General features: G+C 40.5%; 2 protein-coding genes across 2 annotated transcripts; both read right to left on the reverse strand.

Annotated features, from left to right (window-relative positions):
- Window positions 1–14,165: 14,165 nt before the first annotated feature.
- Window positions 14,166–15,116, reverse strand: LOC125397302 (olfactory receptor OR51C1-like). Its single transcript, XM_048429609.3, has one exon. The coding sequence runs from the start codon at window positions 15,114–15,116 to the stop codon at window positions 14,166–14,168; it is 951 nt and encodes a 316-aa protein (XP_048285566.1).
- Window positions 15,117–23,782: 8,666 nt separating this feature from the next.
- LOC125397279 (olfactory receptor OR51C1-like) lies at window positions 23,783–24,727 on the reverse strand. Its single transcript, XM_085692644.2, has one exon. The coding sequence runs from the start codon at window positions 24,725–24,727 to the stop codon at window positions 23,783–23,785; it is 945 nt and encodes a 314-aa protein (XP_085548770.2).
- Window positions 24,728–26,422: the final 1,695 nt, after the last annotated feature.

The raw sequence follows: 26,422 nt of genomic DNA on the forward strand, positions 1-26,422 counted from the left end.
GTCATCGATGTTCAGGGATGTGTCTTGCCCATGGTACTCCTCCTTTAAACATCTTTCAGTGGCCCCTGTGCAGTCTGGTAGCATAAGCGTTGGGTAGTCCTCTGATGAAGCACATTCCCCAACTCTCGATTCAACCCAGGGGAAATTGTTCATAGTCTTATTTTTTTTGTTGTTTTAGGAAAACTGCTACCCCTGCTCTTTCCCTTGGCTCCTTCTCCCACCTCTCTTTCCCTCTAATTTTCCTTACAGATTTCTCAAGTTGCCTCAACCAACAGATCCTCATATGTCACCACCTTTAAATTGGTACTCTTCTGGTAAACTGAGTTTCATTATCATTTCTTCAGTGCTTTATCTGGAGTACAGCATTGACCTTTGAGTCCAAACCTCTGGAACTGGAATATGTCAGATAACTTTAACTACATACATCTTCCACTTATGTAAATAATAGCGGCTCACAGGTTTAAACCTGAAAGTAATTTCAACTAGTATATGAAAGTAATTTGAACTATTTTTAAATGGAAAGAATTAGAGAAAACTTTTGTGGTTTCAGCCATTCTGCTGTATTATTGAATTATGCTGGGTATATACAAACATGTTTGCAGTTTAGTTAGCTTTGAGGGAAAAAATTAATTCAATATTGCTGTCATCATTTGGTTCAATTGCCTATGGAGCAGAAAGAAATTGTCCATTCCAGTGCTGTTTACCATCAACCCCTCCTTTTCCCCAAGGAAGCTCTCCTGCTTCACAGGTTTCCTTAGATCCCAGGGTCATTTTCTTCCCCTTGTCCTAGTTTTCTTCTTTGTAAACCATAAAGGCATAAACTGGATTGTTTGCACTCTGAACTCTGGCATTCGCTGATTACAAATCTACTGTTCTTAAAATTCAATCAATCTTTCCCATTTCTTTGCATTGCTCTTATTTATTCCTCTGAATTTCCTTCCTTAAAATTTATTTCAATAAGATACATGGGATTATTCCAATTTCTTTGTATCTTTTGTTTGCTTTATTAGTGACTATGTGTTCAGTTTTTGATGTGGGATTTCCCTCTGTATGTTGTGATTACCATTAATGAATGAAGCCAGTTGATAGTGCAGTACTTAGGTAGGCAGGGAAAACTAAATGGCATGCTGGAAGAAAGGAGGCAGAGTCAGAGAGAAGCCATGTAACCCACCTGAGACAGATTCTGGGAACTTTACCCGGTAAGCCACAGCTATGTGGCGATACACAGATTAATGGAGATGGGTTAAATTAATACCTAAGAGTTAACCAATAAGAGGCTAGAGCGGATGGGCCAAACAGTAATTTAATTAATACAGTTTCTGTGTGAGTATTTCGGTTCTGGAAAGCAAGAACCAACAAGCGGCCTGCTGCAACTAATTTTAGATAAGGTTCTATAGGTGCTGGGAAGAAGGTTATGTTTGGGTGGAATGTTCTATAAATGTCTGTTTAGTCCATTTGAGTCATGGCATCTGTTAGTTCATTTATTTCTCTTTTAAGTTTCTGTCTGGCACACCTGTCCATTGCTGATAGTTGAGGTCTCCCAGTATTAGTGTGTGAGGTTTGATGTGTGATTTAAGCTTTAGAAATGCTTCTTTTACAAATACGGGTTCACATACCATTATATCAATGTTGGGCAAGGCAAATCGTAAGAAGAAAAGGGTCCCAAGAACAGTTGGAAGAGTCAGACACACACACGCACACACACACACACACACACACACACACACACACACACACACCCTCCAACTATTAGGAGTCTCACAAAAGCACCAAGCTAATAACCATAACATATTTGCAGAGGACCTAGCACAGACCCACTCAGGCTCTGTGATTGCTGATTCAGCCTTTGTAAACCCCTAGCCCTGCTTAGCTGATTCTGTGTGTTGTGTTTTTAATTATTTTTCTAACATCATTATTTTTTATGAAAATATAAAAGTAGTATTTCATTAAATTATATAATGCTAGCATTATTTAAAATACTTCTGTGTTACTGACTTCAGTTTAGTGAAAAGTGTATAATGATGTCTTAGAGTGAGGCCCAAATACTCAACAGTTTTTTTAAATTGGTGTTTTATTATTTTTTTTCTTTTTGCATTCAATTATTTACACTTCCTTCCCTTCTCCCAATCCCCTCCCACTCCCACACACCCACTCCTCCCTCTCCCATCTTGCTTTAGAGAGGACAGGGAACCCTGCCCTGTGGGAATTCGAAGGCCCTCCCCCCTACATCCAGGCCTAGGGAGTTGTGCATCCATATAGACTAGGGTCCCAAAAAGCCAGAACATGCCATAAAAACAAGTCCCAGTGCCTTTATCAATGGCTTCTCAGTCAGCCCTCATTGTCAGCCACAATCAGAGAGTCCGGTTTGGTCGCATGCTCATTCAGACCAGGTCCAGCTGGATTTGGTGAGCTCCCATTAGAACAGGCACACTGCCTCAGTTGGTGGACCCACCCCTCGCGGTCCTGACTTTCTTGCTCATCTTTTCCCTCCTTCTGCCTTTCAAATGGACGTTGGGAGCTCATTCTGTTCCTCTGATGAGGATCTATGTCTCTATCTCCATCCATCACTGGACGAAGATTCTATGGTGATATTCAAGATAATCATCAGCGTGATAGTGGGGCAAGGACCTGTTCAGGTACTCTCTCCTCTGCTGTCCAAGGACCTAGCTGGAGACATCCCCGTGGACATCTGGGATCCCCTCTAGAGCCAAGTCTCTTGCCAACCCTAAAATGGATCCCTTACTGTAGGTATCTTCTTCCCTGCTCCTATATCCACCCTTCCTCCATCTCCACCCTCCCACTCCCCAAGCTGTTGCCAGTCCTTCCCTTCTCCCTTCCCTCTCTCTCTCTCTCCCCTTTCCCCCAACCACACCCCCACCCCTGCTCCCACCCCTATGCTCCCAACTTTTGCCCTGCAATCTTGTTTGCTTCCAATATCCAGGAGGATTTATAAATGCTTTTCTTTGGGTTCACCTTGTTATTTGGCTTCTCTGGGCTTGTGAACTATAGGCTTAATGACCTTGGTTTATGACTAGAGTCTACAAATGAGTGAGTGCATACCATATTCATCTTTTGGGGTCTGAGTTATGTCACTCAGGATAGTGTTTTCTATTTCCATGCAAAATTCAAGATGCCATTGTTTTTTTACCGCTGAGTAGTACTCTAATGCATATATATTCCACACTTTCTTTATCCATTCGTTGATTGAGGGACATCTAGGTTGTTTCCAGGTTCTGGCTATTACAAATAATGCTGCTAAGAACATAGCTGAACAAATGCTTTTGTAGTATGATAGGGCATATCTTGGGTATATTCCCAAGAGTGTGGTATGGCTAGATCCAGAGGTAGGTTGATTCCCAATTTCCTGAGAAACTGCCACTCTGATTTCCAAAGTGGTTGCACAAGTTTGCATTCCCACCAACAATGGATGGGTATTCCCCTTACTCCACATCCACTCCAGCAAAGGCTATCATTGGTGTTTTTGATTTTAGCCATTCTGACAGGTGTAAGATGGTAACTCAAAGTTGTTTTGATTTGCATTTTCCTGATCGCTATGGAAGTTGAAAATGATCTTAAGTGTATCTTGGCCATTTGAACTTCTTCTGTCGAGAATTCACTGTTCAGTTCAGTGCCCCATTTTTTTAATTGGGTCAATTAGCATTTTAAAGTCTAGTTTCTTGAGTTTTTTATATATTTTGGAGATCAGACCTTTGTCTGATGCAGGGTTGGTTAAGATCTCCCATTCAGTAGGATGCCTTTTTGTCTTAATGACAGTGTCCTTTGCTTTACAGAAGCTTCTCAGTTTCAGGAGGTCCCATTTATGCAATGTTGCCCTTATTGTCTATGCTACTGGGGTTATATGTAGGAAGTGGTCTCCTGTGCCCATGTGTTGCAGTATACTTCCCACTTTTTCTTCTATCAGGTTCAGTGTGGTCAGATTGATATTGAGGTCTTTAATCCATTTGGACTTGAGTTTTGTGCATGGTGATAGATATGGATCTATTTTCATTCTTCTACAGGTTGACATCCAGTTATGCCAGCATCATTTGTTGAAGAGGCTTTCTTTCTTCCATTGTATACTTTTAGCTCCTTTGTCGAAAATCAGGTGTTCATAGGTTTGTGGATTAATATCTGGGTCATCTATTCAATTACATTGGTTGACTTCTCTGTTTATATGCCAATACCAAGCTGTTTTCATTACTGTAGCTTTGTAATAGAGTTTGAAGTCAGGGATGGTAATACCTCCAGAAGTTCCCTTATTGTATAGGATTGTTTTGGCTATCCTTAGTTTTTTTGTTTTTCCATATAAAGTTGATTATTGTTCTCTCAAGGTCTGTGAAGAATTTTGTTGGGATTTTAATGGGGATTGCATTGAATTTATAGATTGCTTTTGATAGAATTGCCATTTTTACTGGGTTGATCCTACCCATCCAAGTGCATGGGAGATCCTTCCCAAATCTTGTGTCCCCTTCAATATCTTTCTTCAATGCCTTAATGTTCTTGTCAAATAAATCTTTCACTTCCTTGGTTAGTATAGCCCCAAGTTACTTTATGCTATGTGTGGCTATCGTAAAACGTGAAGTTTCTCTGATTTCCCTCTCTGCTTCTCTATACTTTGTGAACAGGAGGGCAACAGATTTTTTTAAGTTGATCTTGTATCCTGCCACATCACTGAAGCTATTTATCAGCTGTAAGAGTTATTTGGTAGAGTTTTTGGGGGTCGCTTATGTACACTATCATGTCATCTGCAAATAACAAAAGTTTGACTTCATCCTTTCCGATTCGAATCCCCTTGATTTCCTTATGTTGTCTTATTGCTATTTGAAGTTTAGAACTTCAAAAACTATGTTGAAGAGATATGATGAGAGTGGACAGCCTTGTCTTGTTTCTGATTTTAGTGGCATGGCTTTGAGTTTCTCTCCATTTAATTTGATATTAGCTGTTGGCTTGCTATATATACCTTTTATTATATTTAATATGATCCTTGTATCCCTAACCTCTCCAAAACGTTTATCATAAAGGGGTGTTGAATTTTGTCAAATGCTTTTTCAGCATCTAGTAAAATGATCATATGGTTTTTTCTTTAAGTTTATTTATATGATGGATTACATTGATAGATTTTCATAAGTTGAACCAGCCCTGCATCTCTGGGATGAAGCCTACTTGATTGTAATGGACAATTTTTTTGATGTGTCTTGGATTGTGTTTGCTAGAATTTTATTGAGAATTTTTGCATCAATGTTCATGAGTGAGATTGGTCTGTAATTCTCTTTCATGTTGGGTCTTTGTGTGGTTTTGGAATCAGGGTGACTGTAGTTTCATAAAAAGAGTTTGGCAATGACTCTTCTGATTCTATTATGTGCAACACTTTAAGGAGTATAGGTATCAGCTCTTCTTGGAAGTTCTGATAAAATTCTGTATTGAAGCCATCTGGTCCTGGGCTTTTTGTGGTTGGGAGGATTTTTATGACAGCTTCTATTTCCTCACGACATATAGGTCTATTTAAATTGTTCACTTGGTCTTGATTTAATTTTGGTAAATGGTATTTATCTAAAAATAAGTCCATTTCTATTACATTTTCCAACTTTGTGGCATATAAGCCTTTGTACTAAGACCTAATGATTCTCTGAATTTCCTCTGTGTCTGTTGTTATTTCCCCCTTTTCGTTTCTGATCTTGCTAATTTGCTTGTTCTCTCTCTGCCTTTTGATTAGTTTGGATAAAGGTTTGTCAATCTTGTTGACTTTCTCAAAGAACCAGCTCTCTATTTCATTGATTCTTTGGATTGTTTTCTGTGTTTCTATTTTGTTGATTTCAGCCCTCAGTTTGATTATTTTCAGTCTTCTACTCCTCCTGGGTGAGTCTGCTTCTTTTTTTTCTAGAGCTTTCAGCTGTGCTGTTAAGTCTCTATTGTGAGCTTTCTCCATTTTTTTAATGTGGGCACTTAGAGCTATGAACTTTCCTCTTAGCACTGCTTTCACAGTGTCCCATAGGTTTTGGGTATCTTGCACCTTTATTTTCATTGAATTCAAGAAAGACTTTTATTTCTTCCCTGACCCAGGGGTGGTTCAGTAGTTGACTGTTCTGCTTCCATGAGTTTGTAAGCTTTCTGGGGGTAGATTTATTGTTAAATTCTAACTTTATTCCATGGTGATCCGATAAGATACAGGTGGCTACTAAAATATTTGTATCTGTGGAAGTTTGCTTTGTTACCGAGTATGTGATCCATTTTTTTTGAAAGTAAATATTATTAAATTATAAAAGTTTCCATTTCCGCCCCTCTTCCCAACACCCTCCCACTCCCCCCACTCCCTCTCCTCCTCCCTCTTCCTCCCTTAGGGCAGTCAGGGTTTCCTGCCCTGTGGGAAGTTCAAGTTCCTCCCCCCTCCCTCCAGGTCCAGGAAGGTGAGTATCCAAACAGACAGGATCCCCAAAATCCAGTGTATGCAGAGGAAACAGGTCCCAGTATCATAGTAAATGGCTTTTCAGAAAGACTTCGGGCCAGCCACATTCAGAGAATCCGGCCAAATTCCGAGAATCTGGTTAGATCACGTCCTCGTCCAGTCCCAGTCCAGTCCAACTGGCCTTGGTAAACTCTCATTAGATCCGTTCCCTTGTATCAGTGGGTGATAGCATCCCTCGCAGTCCTGATTTCGTTTTTCATGTTCTTCCTCCTTCTGCTCCTCATTTGGACCTCGGGGGGCTCAGTCCGGTGCTCCAATGTGGGTCTCCATCTGTATCTCCATCCTTCGCCAGATGAAGGATCGATGGTGATAAGCAAAATATACATCAGTATGGTTATGGGCCACGGCCGATTCAGGCACCCTCTCCTCTGTCCAGAGAACAATCTGGGGGATCTCTCCTTGGACCTGGGATCCCATATATAATCAAGTATCCTGTAAACCCTAAAATGACTCCCTTAGTTGAAATATATTCTTCCCTGATCCCATATTCGTCCTTCCTCCCTCCCCCCCCCATACCAGGCCACCGAGCTTTCCCCATTCCTCCCCTACTCCCTTCTCTCTAACCCTCTCCCCTTCCATCAACCCTCCCACCCCCCCCCCATGCACCCGAGGTTACCTGGGACTCTTGTCTATTTCCTACCTCCTGGCGGATAGCTAAATAATCTTCATCAGGTTCATCTTCTTATTTAGCTTCTCTAGGATCACGAATAATAGGCTCAAAGACCTTTAATTATGGTTAGAATCCACTTATGAGTGAATACATACCGTGTTCCTCTTTTTGGGTCTGGCTTACCTCACTCAGTAAAGCGTTTTCTATTTCCATCCATTTGCATGCAAAATTCAAGATGTCATTGTTTTTTACCGCTGAGTAAAACTCTAATGTGTATATGTTCCACACCTTTTTTAACCATTCTTCTATTGAGGGGCACCTAGGCTGTTTCCAGGTTCTGGCTATTACAAATAGTCCTGCTATGAACATAGTAGAACAAATGCTTTTGTAGTATGTTAGGGAATCTCTAGGGTATATTCCCAAGAGTGGAATTGCTGGGTCCTGAGGGAGGTTGACTCCCATTTTCCTGAGAAACCGCCACACTGATTTCCACAGTGGCTGCACGAGTTTGCATTCCCACCAACAATGGATGAGTGTTCCCCTCACCCCACATCCTCTCCAGCATAGGCTATCGTTGGTGTTTTTGACTTTAGCTATTCTGACAGGTGTAAGATGGTATCTCAAAGTGGTTTTGATTTGCATTTCCCTGATCGCTAAGGAGGTTGAGCATGACCTAAGTGTCTTCTGGCCATTCGAAGTTCATCTGTTGTGAATTCTCTGTTAAGTTCAGTACCCCATTTTTTAATTGGGTTAATTAGAGTTTTAGTGTCTAGTTTCTTGAGTTCTTTGTATATTTTGGAGATCAGACCTTTGTCTGATGAGGGGTTGGTGAAGATCTTCTCCCAGTCAGAAGGCAGCCTTTTTGTCCTACTGATAGTGTCCTTTGCTTTACAGAAGCTTCTCAGTTTCAGTAGATCCCATTTTTTCATTGTTTCTCTTATTGTCTGTGCTACTGGGGTCCTACTTAGGAAGAGGCCTCCTGTGCCTATATCTTGTAGACTACTTCCGACTTTCTCTTCTATCAGGTTCAAAGTGGACGGATTAATGTTGATGTCTTTAATCCATTTGGACTTGATTTTTGTGCATGGTGATAGATATGGATCTACTTTCATTTTTTTACAGGTTGACATCCAGTTATGCCAGCACTATGTGATCCATTTTTGAGAAGGTTCCATGAGCTGCTGAAAAGAAAGTATATTCTTTCCTATTTGGGTGGAATGTTCTATAGATGTCTGTTAAGTCCATTTGATTCATTACCTCCATTAATTCTCTCATTTCTCTGTTAGGTTTCTGTCTGACTGACCTGTCCATTGGTGAGAGAGGAGTGTTGAAGTCTCCTACTATTAGTGTATGGGGTTTGATGTATGCCTTGAGTTTTAGTAATGTTTCTTTTACATATGTGGATGCTTTTATATTAGGGGTATAGATATTCAGAATTGAGACTTTACCTGATGAATTGTTTCTGTTATGAGAATAAAGTGTCCATCTCCATCTCTTGTGAGTGATTTTAGTTTAAAGTCAATTTTGTTAGAAATTACTATAGCCACACCTGCTTGTTTTTCAGGTCCATTTGATTGAAAAAACTTTTCCCAACACTTTACTCTGAGTAGATGTCTGTCTTTGTGGTTGAGGTATGTTTCTTGTAAACAGCAGAATGTTGGATCCTGTTTTCGTATCCAGTCTCTTAGTCTGTGCCTTTTTATAGGTGAACTGAGTCCATTGATATTAAGTGATATTAATGACCAATGATTGTTGACTCTGGTTATTTTTTATATTTATTTTTTTTGGGAGGGGTGTAGTAGAGTTTGTGCGTTTCCCTTCTTTGAGTTGTACTGGTGAAGGGTTGTTATATTTCTGAAGTTATTGTGGGCATTGTTGGATTCCTTGAGTTGTGATTTTCCTTCTATCATTTTCTGTAAGGTTGGATTTGTGGCTACGTATTGTTTAAATTTGTTTTTATCCTAGAAGATTTTCTTTTCTCCATTGATAGTGAACGATAGGTTGGCTGGGTATAGTAGTCTGGGCTTGCATCCATGGTCTCTTAGTTTCTGCAGTACTTCTATCCAGAACCTTCTGGTTTTCATGGTTTCCATAGAGAAGTCCGGTGTAAGTCTAATAGGTTTACCTTTATAAGTTACTTGACCTTTTTCCTTTGCAGCTCTTAATATTCTTTCTTTAATCTGTATGTTTTGTGTTTTGAATATTATGTGGCAAGGGGATGGTTTTTTTTTTGATCCTGTTTATTCGGTGTATGCTTCTTAAACCTTCATAGGAATATCATTTTTTAGGTTGGGAAAGTTTTCTTCTATAATTTTGTTGAATATATTTTCTGGGTCTTTGATCCGCGATTCTTCTCTTTCTTCTAAGCCTATTATTTTTAGGTTTGGTCTTTTCATTGTGTCCCAGATTTCTTGAATGTTTTGTGTTGAGAATTTGTTGGATTTGCTGTTTACTTTGATCAGAGCATTCATTTTCTCTATGGTGTCTTCAGAATCTGAGATTCATTCATATATCTCTTGTATTCTATTGGTTATGCTTGTTTCTGTAGTCTCTGTTCATTTACCTAGATTTTCCATAGTCAGCCGGCCCTTGGTTTGTGTTTTCTTCATTGCTTCCATTTCAGTTTTCAATTCTTGAACTGTCTCCATTACCTGTTTGATTGTTTTTTCTTGATTTCCCAGGGTATCATTTACGCATTTACTCATTTCTTCAAACTTTTTGTTATACTTCTCATCCATTTCTTTAAGGGAGTTATTCATATACTGTTTAAGGGACTCTATTGCTTTCATAATGACACTTTTTTCCCACTTCTTCTGGATTAGCGTGTTCAAGTCCTTCTGTTGTAATATCACTGGGATCTGGTGTTTTCATGATGTTTTTCAGATTGTTGGAGGAATTCTTGCCTTGGTGCCTGCCCATCTCTTCCTTCAAATGCTCTCCAATGGATCTTCTGATACAGGGTCAGGTTCCCTTGTTGGCCGAAGACCTCGCTGACAAAATGCCTACCTTGCTGCAGTCAGGCTATTGAAACAAAAGAACTCCCTCCAGACTGGTAACACGCACCACCCTGTCCCAGCATCCAAACAGGCTGAGCTGGGGGATTTTATGGCCCCAAGGAAGAGAGGAAGAAGCGAAGCGGTTCCTGGGTGAAAGCTGTGATGGAATAGGAGGAGAGAGGGTGTAGCAGGGTGGAGCAGCCCCTGCAGAATGACCACAGAGTGAAGGGAGTTGGGGAATGTCTGTGCTCCATTGCCGGGCTTCTGCCGTGGGTCAGGAGCACACTCACCCCTCTGATGGATCTTCTGCTACAGGATCAGTGTCCCTTGCTGGCCAGGAATCTCGCTGACAAAAGGCCTACCTTTCTGTAGGCAGGCTATTGAAACTAAGGAACTCCCTCCTGCCCGGTTGCACTCACCACCCCGTCCCAGTGCCCAAACAGGCTGAGCTGGGGGATTTTATGGCCCTGAGGAAGCTTTATTGATTTTATTGAGCTATACATTTTTCTCTGCTCCCCTCCTTTTTTTTTTTTTCCTTTTCCTCCAACCCTCTCCCATGGTCCCCATGCTCCAAATTTACTCAGGAAATCTTGTCTTTTTCTACTTCCCATGTAGATTAAATCCCTGTATGTCTCTCTTAGGGTCCTCATTGTTGTCTAGGTTCTCTGGGGTTGTGATTTGTAGGCTGGTTTTCTTTGCTATATGTTTAAAAACCACTTATGAATGAGTACATATGATAATTGTCTTTCTGGGTCTGGGTTACCTCACTCAAAATCATGTTTTCTAGCTCCATCCATTTTCCTGCAAAATTCAAGATGTCATTATTTTTTTCCTGCTGTGTAGTACTTCATTGTGTAAATGTACCACATTTTTCTTATCCATTCTCTGGTTGAGAGGCATTTAGGTTGTTTCCAGGTTCTGGTTATGACAAACAATGCTGCTATGAACATAGTTGAGCACATGTCCTTGTTTATTGCCACAACTCTGTGGTGTTTCAAGGTCCCTGCCACCACCAAGAAGCATGCTGTCAGCTGTTCATAAACACCATTTAAGTGTTTGGTGGCAGGGCCTCCTAAAAGAACTGCAAGGTTTTTGGAACTAAAACTGGGTTAGTTAGGAAGCCTCTCTTAATGAGTTGCATTTGTCTCTAGCAAACAAAGCCCACTTGAGAAAATGCTGCTACCAAGAAGTCATGCTTAATGCTGTTCTTCTGTGTCTATAATTCCTTCCCAAGCTCTCTCAGATTTTATGTGATTATAGTTGCCTACGTTGGTGCCATTTTTAAAATGGAGACTGTTTGATGGTTTCCCAGCTGCCCAGACCTAATAATAACACAGAAACAATATTAGTTACAAAACTGCTTGGCCAATAGCTTAGGCTTCTTATTAACTAAATCTTGCATCTTAAATTAACCCATTCCTATTATTTTATATTTTATCATGGGACTTGTAGTTTACTGATAAGGTTCTGGGGAATCTCTCTCCTTTGGCAGTTAAATGGTATCTCTCTGAATCCACCTTCTTTTCTCCTCCATTTCTGCTTAGAATTCCCACCTTACTTTATTCTACCCTGTCATAGGCCCAAAGTGGCTTCTTTATTAACCAATGATAATAAAACATATTCACAGCATACTGAGGGGAATCCCTCAGCAACTGTCTTTAAATGGCGTCTACTTGAATAGGAAAAGTTAGTTTTCTGAAATGGAGTCTCATTGGGTATATAAGTCACACACAAGAGTATGCATCAACAAGACAAAAACCTCAATGTTATTTTTGTAGACATTTTTTGTCTCATATTGTTTTGTTTGGGTATTTTTTTCCTTTTACTGGTATCTACTTATATATTAAGGTTTCAGACTTTGTATTTTTATAAGTTTTAGGGATTTTGTTTTTGTACACATGTGTGTATATATGTATATGTGTGTGTGTGTGTGTGTGCTTTCTCTTTTGTTTTGCTTTATTCTGGTTTGTTTAGGATTTTTGTTTGTCTGTTTGTTTATTTTCTAAAAAGATAGGGAAAGAAGTTATGGAGGTGGGTGGGTGAAAGGAAAGAGGATCTGGAAGGAGTTGACAGAGAGAAAACCATTATTAGAATGCATTATATGAAAAATATTTTCAATAAAAACAAAAGAAAAATACAAAAATAATCTTTCTTGATTCTCTGTCCTTCATAGTTGTTATGAATATAAAATTATATAATACATGTGAAAGTGCTTTCTAAACTATACTGTGATGTGTACTCAAATACTAAAGATTTTAATTATATACTTCTTTCAGTTATTTATTTCATATATTTATACTTATTAAATATATATTTATATAAATATCTATATTTTTATATTTATAAAGAGTATGTAAGTATAGGGAAGAAGAAGTGGCACTCCTATTTCCTTTTTAACAACTCAAGTCCACATCCATAGGAAATTCTCTCGACAAAAAAACTGTAACAAAGAAATGTTTCTTCTGATGCGAGTTCTTGACTCAAGATGAACCATTATCTAAGTCCCTAAGTACCTCATAGTAACATACAATTATAGGATATAACCTTAGCTCTAGAGTGAATTGCTATTAAAAGATCTTAATGATGCTGAATTCCTCACTTTGTTTCCATATACAGGAAACATCATTGTTATTGTTTTATGGTTTCCATTTCCTTTGCATTTTTGCCATCTAATGTGTGCAAGGTTTTGAATTAAATAATCCCTGTGTTCATCGAGGACATGATTTCTATCTTCCAATCCAAACTCTCAGAGATATACTCACAAACTAAAACTTTACCTGAAGATCCAAAACAAGTACAAAAATGTATAGTAAAATATTTTCCCCTGCCCATTAATGCCTGAAGCAGACGGAAGAGTTGGCCCTGTAGTCATAAGGATGAGACCCCCACTGTTGCAACACTCAGGAGAGCAGCCTGTACCATGCCTGAGCAACACTATGGAGCCAACCCTGTTGGCAGAGGTGTGGGTGAGTCAATCCAGGAGAGTGAGCCCTGGAGACTGACACTATTACTCATCTGTCCTGTGGTGGCATAAGAGAGGGAGAGTGGCCCCCTCGAATTCATCAATGCCAGAGCCAGGTGGGAGAACTGGCCCTGACGTCAAAAGAGCTGAAGAGTTGTCCCTGCTCCCCAGCAACTGCAATACTTGGGAGAGCAGGCCCTGACCCTCACCTGGGTAACACTATAGAGCCAACCTTGTTGACAGTGATAAGGGTGAGCCAGCCCTGAGACTGTGAGCATAGGAGAGCTGTCCCCGCTACTTGTGTGTCATATGGAGGTGTGTGTGTGTGGGGGGGGTGTTCCCGCTATTTGTGTGTCATATGGAGGTGTGGGGGGGATGTCCCCGCTCCTTACCTCTTGCCCTTTGACCAGGTGCACCGTTTGGGAAATGAGAAATGCACCTCACCTAGACATCACAGCACAGGTGTTCCATAGTCAGAGCTGAGGGTGATGCAACCCTAATGTTATGAGCAAGAGACAGCTGACCCCATTACCCATGTGGCATGTGGCAGCATAAGTGGAAGAGAGGTATCCTCCCCCAACCTCCCACTCACCATACCCTGAATGAATTTAAAAGTTATTTTTTATAGGATTGACCGTATTGTTAGACTCCTGATGGCAAAATTACCTTGTAAATAGAAGGTTTTAGACTCAGAAATAAAGAAAAAGTGAGGATATTTATACAATTAAGTAATAATGGACAAGGACAGCCATCAAGGTGATAACATCTGGTAATTTGGATTAATAATACATATTAATCCAAATTATGAAGAGAAGTGATGCCATTTCTCTCAATAGGAAGAAATTTAAATCAATGAGCAAACACATAGCCTTTTCCAATTAAATAAGTGATAAAACCGTTATTGAAACATTGTTATCAACATTATTGAAATCTTTAATCCTGAATACAAGACATCAATAATATTATGACATTTTAGGGAACACTGATATGTTTGAAAATCTGCAGTTTATTCTCTCTTAGATCATCTATCACTTAGGTAACTCTCTAAACAAGCATGGTTTTCATCATTGTAACCTCCTAAAAGGTTCCTCGTCCACAGAGTGACAACGAGCAGAAAACATATGAAGTGACCGTCTAACTTTTTGCCATGCTGGAACGAAGAACTTTCAGCACAGCCTTGCGTATCTGCTTGGTCTTCACACTATAGATGATGGGGTTCAGGACAGGAGGGGTCAGTAAGTAAGCATTGGCAACCAGAGTATGGACATAGGGTGGGGCTCGTTTCGCAAATCTATGGACAAAGGACAGACTGAGCAGTGGAATATAGAACACAGCCACAGCTCCAATATGGGAGATGCACGTGCTGAAGGCTTTCTTCCTCTCTTCTGGGGAAGCAATGCTAAGGACAGTTCTAATAATCAAGACATAGGAAAGGAGGATGAAGACAGAATCCACTCCAGCAGTGGAGATCAGGGCAGTGAGCCCAACTGCACTGTTGACCCTGGTGTCTGTGCATGAGAGCTTCATGACGTCAGGGTGGAAGCAGTAGGAGTGGCGGAGCACATGGCTGCGGCAGTAGGACAGTCTCTTCAGGAGCACTGCCAGGGGCATCTGAATCAGTGTTCCGCGCACAACAACTGCTGCTCCGATCGCTACCACTTTAAGATCAGTTAAGACAGAGGCATATCTAAGAGGATTGGAGATGGCCACATAGCGATCAAAAGCCATGGCCAATAGCACTGAGGACTCCATGACAGTGAAGAGTTGGATGAAGAACATCTGTGACAAGCAGGCATTGAAGCTGATCTCCCTGGCATTGAACCAGAATATCCCCAGCATGGTGGCCAGAGTGGATATGGACAGTCCGAGGTCAGCGGTGGACAGCATGGAGAGGAAATAATACATGGGCTCGTGGAGGCTGGGCTGATTGATAATGACGAAGAGAATCAGGCTGTTCCCTGAGAGGGCAGTTGCGTAGAGAAAGCAGAAGGGGATGGAGATCCAGGTGTGGTAGGCTTCCAGTCCAGGCACACCAGTGAGCAGGAAAATGATGGAAGAAGATGAGGTGTTCTGGAGAGTTGACATATTCAATTCAAATCAGTATTTTCAGTTAAGTATCCTGCAATGATAATATAGATTGATTTATGATGCACTCAGTCCAAAGTGGATCACTTCACTAGTAAACATTTCTGAAAGACAATAGCCATTGAAATAGCTTATCAAAACAGAGGAAGAAAACTGAGGGGTCAACTGAGAATACTCCTTTAAGGGGCCAAAGTCAAGAAATGAAGAATTACATAAGGATGACACTTTATACAAAAATAATATATTAAGTGAATTAAGCCAGACTAGGAAAGGAGAGAACCACATGTGTTCTCTCCCTTGTATGCGTCTCTAGAAACATATGAACGCATAAGACAGAGCATAAGATGTGTATCTTAGAGGCTGTGACTAGAGTAGCAGCAAAGGGAGAAGGCAGTTACAGAGAGAATCTGATTAAAATACACTGTGTGCCTGCATGGCTGTGCCATGCTGAAACCCTCTAGTTATACAAACAGTGCAAATAATAATATAAGAAGACAAGGGCATTCAATGTTATTTATATCCATAAATTTAATAAATAATGAATAATATGTTTGCTTATTTCTTCTTAAATAAAAATATAAATCAATTAAAAGACATTTAAAATTATATGGAATTTCATATGAATAGCAAGCAGCAAATGCAATGATTCTTATGGTTCATTTACAATGTTACATTTGTACCTGAGCAGTTTCAAACATAGTGTATGTATGAGGAATTAGGACACACAACCAGAATGGAGTATGGGGAATTCTCAGTATAAATATTATTAAAATTTGCATTTTGAACTTTTATGCTGCTTTGGAAGCCAAGTTCTTTTGATGGAATGCTGTAAACTTTGAGTGGGTTCAACTGCTCTGACATTTGCCGTGTGACAAATGGCTGCACTGCACTGTGCCTCAGTTTCCTCATCTCTAACAGGACAGTGTTACCCCTGATCCGTTGGATTCTGTAATGATTAGCCTGCCAACATCTGTGGAAATCTCAGCAGAGCTCTGTTGATAGGAGTTGTTTGCTGCTAGGTAGTAAATTAAAGTTTAAGGTTATGTAATCTCTTTCCCTATGTCGTTTCCTATATGTCTCTACATACCTACTTCCCTTTCTGTCAGACAAATGAGCAACAGAAATATTATCTAAGGATGACTAGGCAATGTTTCCCCATGAGTTTCTTCCTCATTTAAGCTCTTTTTAATCTGTAATCATATTTTCTTCTAATTCATTCTTCCAGTTTCCAGACACATAGAACAAGCCCTGCTCCTACAGCATACATGTGTAACTGAGTTTTTTGATTATTTATTATTTCAATTATTTTGGAGTGTGTTTGTGTGTGTGTGTGTGTGTGTGAGAGAGAGAGAGAGAGAGAGAGAGAGAGAGAGAGAGAGAGAGAGAATGAGAGGGTGGGTTTGAGTACATGGGTACAGATGACCACTGAAAGGTTCCCCAGGAGCTGGAGCAACAGGCTGGTGAACTACACATCAGTGCTGAGAACTGAACCCAGAGTCTCTGCAAAGCAGTGTGTGCCTGTAACTGCTGTGCCATCTCCAGCATCACAAAGGAGCTTTATTCAGCCACAAAGAACATGATTAAGCTATTTTCACTGAAATGACTATAATTGGAAATCATCATGTTAAAAAAATAAGACATTCAGAATGACACATTTTCTCTTACACTTGGAATTTATGCAGAATACATACATGCAAGACATTTTGTTTCTTGTTTTGTTTTGATGGTTTTTTGTTTGTTTGTTTATGTGCTACACAAAGTGTTTCTCTGTGTAGCCCTGAGTGTCCTGGAACTCACTCTGTAAACCAGGCTGACCTTGGACTCAGACACACACAACTGCCAGGATTAAAAGTGAACACCACCATTACCTGGCATATAGCTATATATGAGCATGTAATATACATATATGTGTGTGTATGTGTATACATATTAGAAAGAGACTGTCTGAGATACAAAAAGCAAACAAGTGAATGTGAGCAAACCACAGTGATAATGACACAAAACATCACAATGAAATCCACTGTCCTGTATGCATGTCTATAAGTTAATCAATGTTCTGTTGCTACTTTGCAGAGCACACTGCTGTCTGCCTCGCCAGTCAGCTTTGGATGTGGGTTTAGTTTAACAGCAAATATAAATGATGTGATCTGTATTCAAAATAATAAAAAGAAGCAAATCACATGCTGAACCTGCCCTTAAAGACAGGGAAAATGGGTTTTGTCATAAACAAATGAATATGTAAACAAACAAAATGCAAGGATGCACGGCAGTGGGAATGCTTTATGAATTCATTAGTTGTGAGAATGCAAGGATGCATGGGGTAGGACTGCACTATGAATTCAGTAGTTGTGAGAATGCAAGGATGCATGGAGTAGGACTGCATTATGAACTTAGTAGTTGTGAGAATGCAAGGATGCATGGGGGTGGGAATGCGTTATGAATTCAGTAGTTGTGAGAATGCAAGGATGCATGGCGGTGAGAATGCACTATGAATTCAGTAGTTGTGAGAGAGTTTCTGAAAAAGCTTCAAAACATTTCTCTGAGTATATGAAAAATATTTGTACAGAAGTGTAGGGCCCTGTCTTTCCTGTTCCTCGAGGCCAAAACATAGGATGCAAGAAATGTTTATGCTAACCAGTTTAGCTTCCCCTGCTCGATTTTGCCAGCCGGAGGGAATTAGTTTAGAGCCTTGCTTCCGACATTGCTATGATAATTTCACCTGCTATGGAGGGTCCTCATAGGCACCCTAAATCTCCTCCCATCTGTCTGTCAGGGTTCCCAACTCGATACCCCTTATATGGAAGCTCCAGCCATTGGCGCCAGGCGGCCAACAATATGATCTCATTCCCAGGTGGGAGGGGGCTCTCGTCCTTTTACCCCCAAGTATATAAACCCAACATGTGCTGAATAAAGTTGACATTTACCCTTTGGGCAAATGATCCTGGTCTCTGTGTGTGTGTCTGTTTAACTCCTAGGATGTTGATCCAGACTCGCAGTTCGGTACAGGAAGCGTGCACTCGTATCAGAGAGTGGGATTTCACAGATTTGAGCGGGACGCAGAAGGTGATAGATTAAAATTCAGAAACTGTGGCCTTCTAGATGGATTTAAATACCCTTAGGGTGTAAAAGACACAATATGTCTGAATGGCAGTATATGAGAGACAATGTCCAAGGTTAAGGAGGGTCTGAGAGTGACTCCGCTGTAGAGCACTTACCTGGTATGTGTGAAGCTCTGGGTTCTGTCCAAATATCAGAAAATAAAAAGAGAAAAAGAGGTAGGAAAGGAGGAAGGAGGGAAGAAGATAGGAAGGAAAGAAGGAAGAGAGGGAGAGAGAGAGGGATGGAGGAAGGAAGGGAGGAAGGGAGGGAGAGGGGAGGAGAGAGACAGAAAGGAAATGAAAACATGTCATAGCAAATATCTACACAATAATATCGACTCCCTTGGCAACCTAAATTCAATATTAAAGTACTTGTCCTTCTCTTTGTTCTCCTGCTCTTATACCACTCACAGTAGGCTGCCTGTCTTCATTTTCTACAATGGTTCACACATGCAGCAAAAATCTGGCCTCTGGCATTGACTGACATGCAAATTCTCCTGCATGAGGCCTGTGGCTACATCTGAATGTATGGAGACTTCAGTGGTTTGAAACAAGGAACATTCCTTACAATTCCGTGCTATACCAGTACAAAACAAGCCTCTCAACTCAGAATCTGACAGAGCAGAGCCTCACTTCTCATCACAGACAAACTTCACCAGGAGCTGCAGTCCTCTCCAGGATATGAACAGAAATTAAATCTTTGTGGTACAAATTTGAGGTCTCCAGTTTCCTGCTGACTAGCGACTGGAGGAGGAGACTCCTGCGTCCTAGTCCCACCTTCAGTCTCATGCACTTGGTCCTCTCACAGCATGATGCTGTACCTCTTCAAATCCACCCACTCCCCTACCCCCACCCCCACCCCCCCCCACCCCACCCCCACCCCCGCAGCTTCACCTTGCCACCAGAAGCTCCTGTGATTAGGACACAGAACTCAGGACTATCTGTGTTTAGGCTGACTTGATGTAAAGCTACCAAAGACCCTTTCTGCATGAGTGAAACTCAACTTAGTCTAATATACATGTTCACTGCGGTGGTTACTCACTACATTAGCGTGCCTTGCTCACGCCAAGGGAACCAAGAGGTTGTTCTCATACAGAACAAATAATCCGGGGTGAATAGTAAACTTTACTGACCTGAAGGAAATCTACATACCACAATTAACTGAGCCATCAATTCTCCAAACCTTTTTTTATTATTTCTTTTATGTTTGAGATTATAACATAATTATAACATTCCATCTTTTCCTTTCCTCCCTCCAAACTCCCACATACACCTCCAAGCTCGCTTTCAAATTCAGGACCTCTCCTTAATTGTTTTAATGTGGATATATGTGTATGTATATTCACTTAGTGAACATCCTTTTTCTCTAGTTTCAAGATCACTACTTTATATAACACTTGAAGCAGTTCTGCAAGAAGTGTAGAAATATTGCTGTAAATTGTTTTTTTGCCTGTGTTCCCGGTTCCCAGACATTTTTCACTGACACGGGTCGGGGCTCTGTAAACCACATCTCCCGACTCCTGTCCCTGCAGCACTCTTCTCTGGCTCCATCACGAAGTCAAACTCAGTATCTCTGCACTGTAGACGAGCTGTTTTCACAAACTGGCAAACAGAAAACTCTGACAAACTCTACCTGAAGTTTCCCTTACTTGACCAGCCACACATGATGTGACTGACTTAAATGATATAGTTCTATCTTTTCTGAAAGAGACTAAGCCCTTTAGACTTTCTATATGATCCAGAGTTATTATAAATCCAACATAATTTTCTGGTTATGGAAACACTCAATGATATTACCTTCACTAGGACAAACCATAAGGAAACACTTCTTGCTCTGGAGTTACGTGTTTTTCAGAGTCATCCACACAGACTAATGGTTATTCTATTGCTTGATCGTGTCTTCTGAAAACATACCTCTGCAAATCAAATAAGCTGGTGATAGGAGGACACGTGCTTATTGTCATTACGTCCTTTTCAAAGGTTGCATCTTATTTTTGATTACGTGGCATGTGAGAGTGTGTAGTGGGTGGGGCTGTGCTTGCAAGTGCAGGTGACCACAGAGGCCACAGCCATTGGGTCCCCCTGGATTTGGAGTTATGTACAGCCTGTTGTGGTCCCCTCACCATGGGTGCTGTAAACTAAACTTGGGAACTCAGTAACAATTTTATGTCCTCTGGACCACTGAGTCCTCTCTCCAGGCTCTCATCATTACTCATTAAAACTTTCAGTTATATCATAGGAAATGAAAATAACTGATAAATTATTATGAACCTACCTACGGACCTCACTGTATGGCCTTCAGACTCCCCCTCTCCAGTCCTTCAAAATCTCTTATTCAAATTACACAGCTAAGAAAAGTAAAGTCTGAAGGTTTTGTGTGTGTGTGTGTGTGTGTGTGTGTGTGTGTCTGTGTCTGTGTGTGTCTGTGTGTCTGTGTTAATGTATTCACATGCTTGTGGAGGTTGCCTGTGCATGCACATACATGTGACAGAGCAGGACTTCAGCTGTGTTCTCTATCACCCTTCATCTTATTCTCTTCAAACAAGGTCTCTCACTGAGCCTGGGGCAAGGCTGGCAGTTAGGAAGCCTCAACACACCCACCGTTCATCCTCCAGGTGTTGGGTTTTTACACGGTACCAGAGGTACAGACTTCACTTACCATTCTTACATAGCACCAGCTCCGACACACTGAGCTGTCTTCCCAAGTCCCTCGCACAAAATGGGACTGAGTCTCATATATTTACCAGGCCTCAAACTCTCTGTGTGACCAAAAATTACCTTGAATTTCTGATCCTTCTGCCTCCAGTTCTAGAGTACTGGAATTACAACAATACAACCACTTCATCCTGGTTTGCCACCACATCTCATTTATGCAAAACCAGGGCTTTGTGCATGCTACCAACTGACATATATCCCCATGTCCTGTACCAGAAATGTCTAATTTGACACATGGACCTTATTCATAATTTCCAACACCATCTGTCAACTCCAGGTGACTGTGTGTGTGTGTGTGTGTGTTTGTGTGTCTGTGTGTGTGAAATTTGGAATTGTTCACAGATGATCCTGGTTTAGTACTGCATAAGTATCTCTTCTCTGCTCAACCACTTGTTGACAGTGGTCTACTTACATTAAGATGATCGTATCTCATGTAAACTATGACACAGTATTAAAGGTTCTATGCTGAGCTACCTTCAGTTGTCTCCTTTCTGGCTAATGATTCACCAAAATTGTTGGAATTCTGGGCAACCCTAGGTTCCTTGAAATTTCTTCCATCAACTAAATCAGTTTTTCCAGTGAGTACATACGAGTTCACATTTATGAAGTTTGGTTGGTCAGCGATGGTATGTGGGGGTCAAAAATGGCAGCACTTGTAAAGAATCAGTGATAGCAAGCAAATGGAATACAGGAGGTGTGTGACGGTGACAAGGAAGATGACAATGGAGGGAGCGGGGCACACAGGGCAGGAGCAGCAGCTGACGCTGGACGGCAGTTCTGCATGCTCCAAAAAACTCAGAACTGTATAAATGCTCTCACCTCTACACAGCAAGACAACCTTAATGTACCACAACTAAACTCTCTCAGAATGTATGGCCAAATCTGCAAGTTTCTGATTTTCCTGGGTTTCCTTGGGAATCAAGAGGACCTCCCTGAAGTTAATGGAATCTTTTTATTCTTACAAGAAACAGCAGAGGTAAAATATATTGTTTTCCTGAATGCAACAGCTTTACTTACAAGTACACAGGTTGTTCTTTCAATCCTTTCTGGAGAAGAGGGCTGAGGAGCTGAGGTATTCTGCTCAAGGATACAGAGAATGCATGGGGAGACCTGTCTCAGACTTTCTGAAATCTCTTCAATAGAAAACCCCAGAGGGAGATGATGTGGACCTCAGAAGATGAGGCTCCCATGGGCTTATTCTACTTAATGGTGTTCTTCCCATCGACATCACTGCACACTCGTTAGTATCTGTGAGGAAACAGATGCTTTGAGTCTCTCTTCCCAGGTCTGAGAATCTCCTACAAAATCACATTTGTAAAAGCCCCTACCCATGTTGGAATGTTGAGTATCCTGATCCTGTGTAGGTCTTGGGCAGGGAAACATAGTTGCTGTGATTTCATGACTCTGCAAACTTCAGAAAGATGCCGTCATTACCAGCCCATAGATAACATGTTCCAAAATTTTCACTAGAGAAATACAGAAAAAAGAACACTCTTTTTCCCTCAGAATCTACAGCCCAAAATTAGAGATCAATCATAATATTTAGTTTTTATTAATCATTTTAATTAGGATATTATGGCATACAAGATGATAATTCAGTATATGTATTTAGTGAATATTGATAAAACTAGGTAAGCAGTTTCATCTTCTATATAATATTTTTAAACTTCAAGTTAAATTATTTCAAGCTGAAATAATTGTATAATTATGAGATAAAACTTTAGTTTCTTTATGATTCAGTTGTGCAACAATGTCACTCAGTAGGAGTGTTCCTGTGGATTCATTTTACACAAAAAGTCACCGTATCTTGTAAAATTGAAATATTAATTCATTTAACAAAGAGATCGCAAGTCCTCTTTAAAGAACTAGAAAAGTACTAATTTCTAACACTTTGTTCTCACTGCTTAATTCTACTATTTCATCATAGTCAACCATGAATATTTGATTGGCAATAATAATCATTATTTTCAATACTATGTAACGTATACAAATATTGAAATACATGTTTATTGGTATCTATATTATATGAGCCATTAATAGGTACATAATCTAGAAGACTAAAATCAATTTATAAGTAACCATAAACTTGATTTAACCATGTTGTATCATGTACAGAAGTAATAATAGGACAATAACTATGAAACATATTATCTCTGTCATTAGGGAAACCATGATCTAAAATTTATAGGCAGAAAATTACATAATTGTCAGAATAAAAAAGTATTAATTTTTCCCTCTTGTTTTTATTTTTGTTTATTTATTGATTTTTATTGAGCTCTACATTTTTCTCTGTTCCCCTCCCTGCCTTTCCCCTCCTTTTGGAGCCTAAGAGAGACATACATAGATGTAATCTACAATGTGAGTAGGAAAAGACAAGATCTCCTGAGTAAATTGGGACCATGGGGACCTTGTTTTTGTTTTTTGAGACAGGGTTTGTGTGTCAAAAAAACTGTCATGGAACTCTCTGAGTAGAACACGCTGGCCTCAAATAAAAAGAGATCTGCCTGTGTTTGCCTTCTGAGTGCTTGGGATAACAGGTGTGTGCCATGAAGAGCTGACTCTAAAAACAAACAAAGAAAACAATTAACAGACTCTTTCAAGTTACAGGATAAATCACACAAGTGAATAATCAAACACAGAAACTTAGGGAAGACTCTTTTTTACTTTATTACTTTATTTTATGACCGACCATGGCCTCCTCTTCATCCTCTCCTCCCACACAAACCCGCACTTTCCCTCTTCCCCCCTTTATCCACCCCGCATCCATACTCCATCAGAAAGGGCGAGCCTCCATGGTCATCTGCAAAACATGGTATATCAAGGTGTCTTAAGAGCTAATAAACTAAAACTTTTCTAAGATGGCTTAATGAAGAACACTTTAATCACAGCCTTGCGAATTTGTTTGGTCTTCACACTATAGATTATGGGATTCATTACAGGAGGGATGAGGAGATAAACATTGGCAATTAAAGTGTGAACAAATGGAGGCGCATGTTTTGCAAATCTGTGCACCAATGAAAGGCTGATCATAGGGATGTAGAAGATGGCAACAGCACTGAGATGTGAGACACAGGTGCCAAACGCCTTTTTCCGCTCCTCCTTGGATGCAATGGAGAGCACAGAGCGGATGATCAGAACATAAGAGAGAAGGATCAAGACAGAGTCCAAGCCTGCAGTAGAGATGACAGTGACTAAGCCAAAGGCACTGTTGACCTTAGTGTCTGAACAAGAAAGCTTCATCACGTCAGGATGGAAGCAGTAGGAATGATGGAGAACATGACTTCGACAAAAAGACAGACGCTTGAGGAGCAGGAGTAAAGGAACAAGAGCCGTGGTCCCCCTAATTACAATTACAAACCCTGCCGCAATGATCCGTGAGGTGGTTAAGATCATAGCATATCTCAGTGGGTTACAGATGGCAATAAAACGGTCAAAAGCCATCACTAGGAGGACTGAAGACTCCATGAATGTAAAGCCATGGATAAAGAACATTTGGCCAATGCAGGCATCAAAGCTAATTTCTCGAACATTGAACCAGAAGATGCCCAACACAGTTACCAACGTAGAAAAGCACAGACCCAGGTCTGTGAAGGACAGCATGGACAGGAAATAGTACATGGGTTCGTGGAGGCTTGACTCGGTGATGATGACAAAGAGGATCATGCCGTTCCCAGAGATGGCGATGGCATACAGGCAGCAGAAAGGGATGGAGAGCCAGGCTTGAGAGGTCTCAAGACCAGGAATGCCAGTGAGGAAGAAGACTGTTGGGTAGGCAGTGCTCTGGTTGAAGTACAGCATAGTGACTTGAGGAAGCAGATGCTCTAGGGGGACAGGTGCACATCCTGTAATGACAAGAACAGAAATGCTTCCAGTCTCTACTACACACCATGCATTTAGGAACACTGGAGAACAAGTTCCTGTCCTTCATCTTTAGTAGAAAGGCCAAACCATTTGCTATTATATTTGATGTCAAACTGAACACAGGTCTACTGGGGGAGGAAGCAGCACTAACATCTGTGAGGAGACCCAGGTATTCAGAAGATCCGTGCGGTATTATGTATGGGTGTCTGTGTACACACATTGGAAAGGAGAATAAATTAGGTAGCGAGAACTGGCAAGATGGCTCATTAGGTAAAGGACAATGAAGTCAAGCCTGGTGACCTGTGTTCAATCCCAAGAACCCACAGGGTAGAAGGAGATAACCTAGTTCGGCAAGTCATCATTTGACTTCCTTCCACATCTATGATACATGTTCAAGTATTCACATGTATGTACACACATGCTTACAAACACAAGCACACGTACACATAAAGTACAAACATATAATAAAGTGTTAATAGGTAATAAAAGTGTCTTCCAGTTCTATGGTGTTGGACATGGCTGACAGGTATCTCTGAGCAATAAACGTTAATTGGCCCTACTATTCATAACTTCTCAATTTCTGCAGTCCATTCATGCCCAGTGAAAAGAGAAGAATAAAACAGACAGTATTAGGGTTTTCTAATCATGACTGAATAAATATATAACAACTCTCAGTGTAAAGACATCTAAATATTAGAAAAGAACCAATAACTCTGCATAAATAACCCACCATCGATGACAGAAGGAGAAGCTCTGCCTACACAGGTAGTAATTGGAAACCTAATTATGTTTAAGGAAAATTCTGCCTGCAGAACGAAGATGTGAGGATGACCTCACTAGGAGCTAACAACTCACTGGAAGCTTGTGGAAAGTCCCTGGAGCAGAAATCGCCTTAGCGGAAGCCGTGGTTTTCTACTGTTCAAAGGAATATTAATGTCAGAGTGAAATGGAGTCTCCTTTCTCTGTAAATGTGTCAATCAGAAGGACTGAGGGAGCTACTTTATATTGTGTCTGAAGCTTCCTAAGCCACATTTTCCTCTTCAGCATGTTTGACTATAATGTAAATGTCTGCCCCTTCTATTCATTGATGTGTGTGTTACAGTGTCCCCTTGTGTGATGGATATGAGCTAAAATTAGATATGTCTCAACAATAAAGCCTGCAAATGACCCTGAGGAAGTCAACAATGAAAAGTTGTGACTCTGGACATAAGCAGAAGAGTCAGCTAAAGGTGTGACAGTTCTGTGGTTTTGGAGTAGAAGAAAATAGGTAGTGATCAAAACTGAAAACGTTTGAGTATTGTGATATTGCCTTCCAATGAGGCTTATGGAGAAGCAAAGTTTCTCTAGGCTGTTTACAAGGTTTCAGTTCACGGCTAAGCACCTTTGTTGCTTCAGTTCCACGGCAGCTCAACATGATAGGAGCATTTTATAGAAAGTAATCAAGAATTGAAAAGAAAAAAATATGGGAGGAATTATTCCATGATCAGTCTTAAGGGTATGTCACTTAGAAACAAATCTGTCCTGCACAGCTCACCCCTTAACATTCCACCACTCCCATGAGCATTAAGACCCTATGGGATAATTTGGGTTCAACACAAATCTCTCCATCTCTCTCTGAGAAATCATAACATA

The sequence above is a fragment of the Myodes glareolus genome, chromosome 7 (assembly GCF_982192425.1).
Source record: "Myodes glareolus chromosome 7, mMyoGla1.1, whole genome shotgun sequence".
In the NCBI taxonomy this organism is placed as follows: Eukaryota; Metazoa; Chordata; class Mammalia; order Rodentia; family Cricetidae; genus Myodes; species Myodes glareolus.

Bases quoted from the DNA above. Each gene is read 5' to 3' on its own strand.
- LOC125397302 (XM_048429609.3), bottom strand. From the start codon at position 15,116: ATGTCAACTCTCCAGAACACCTCATCTTCTTCCATCATTTTCCTGCTC.
- LOC125397279 (XM_085692644.2), bottom strand. From the start codon at position 24,727: ATGCTGTACTTCAACCAGAGCACTGCCTACCCAACAGTCTTCTTCCTC.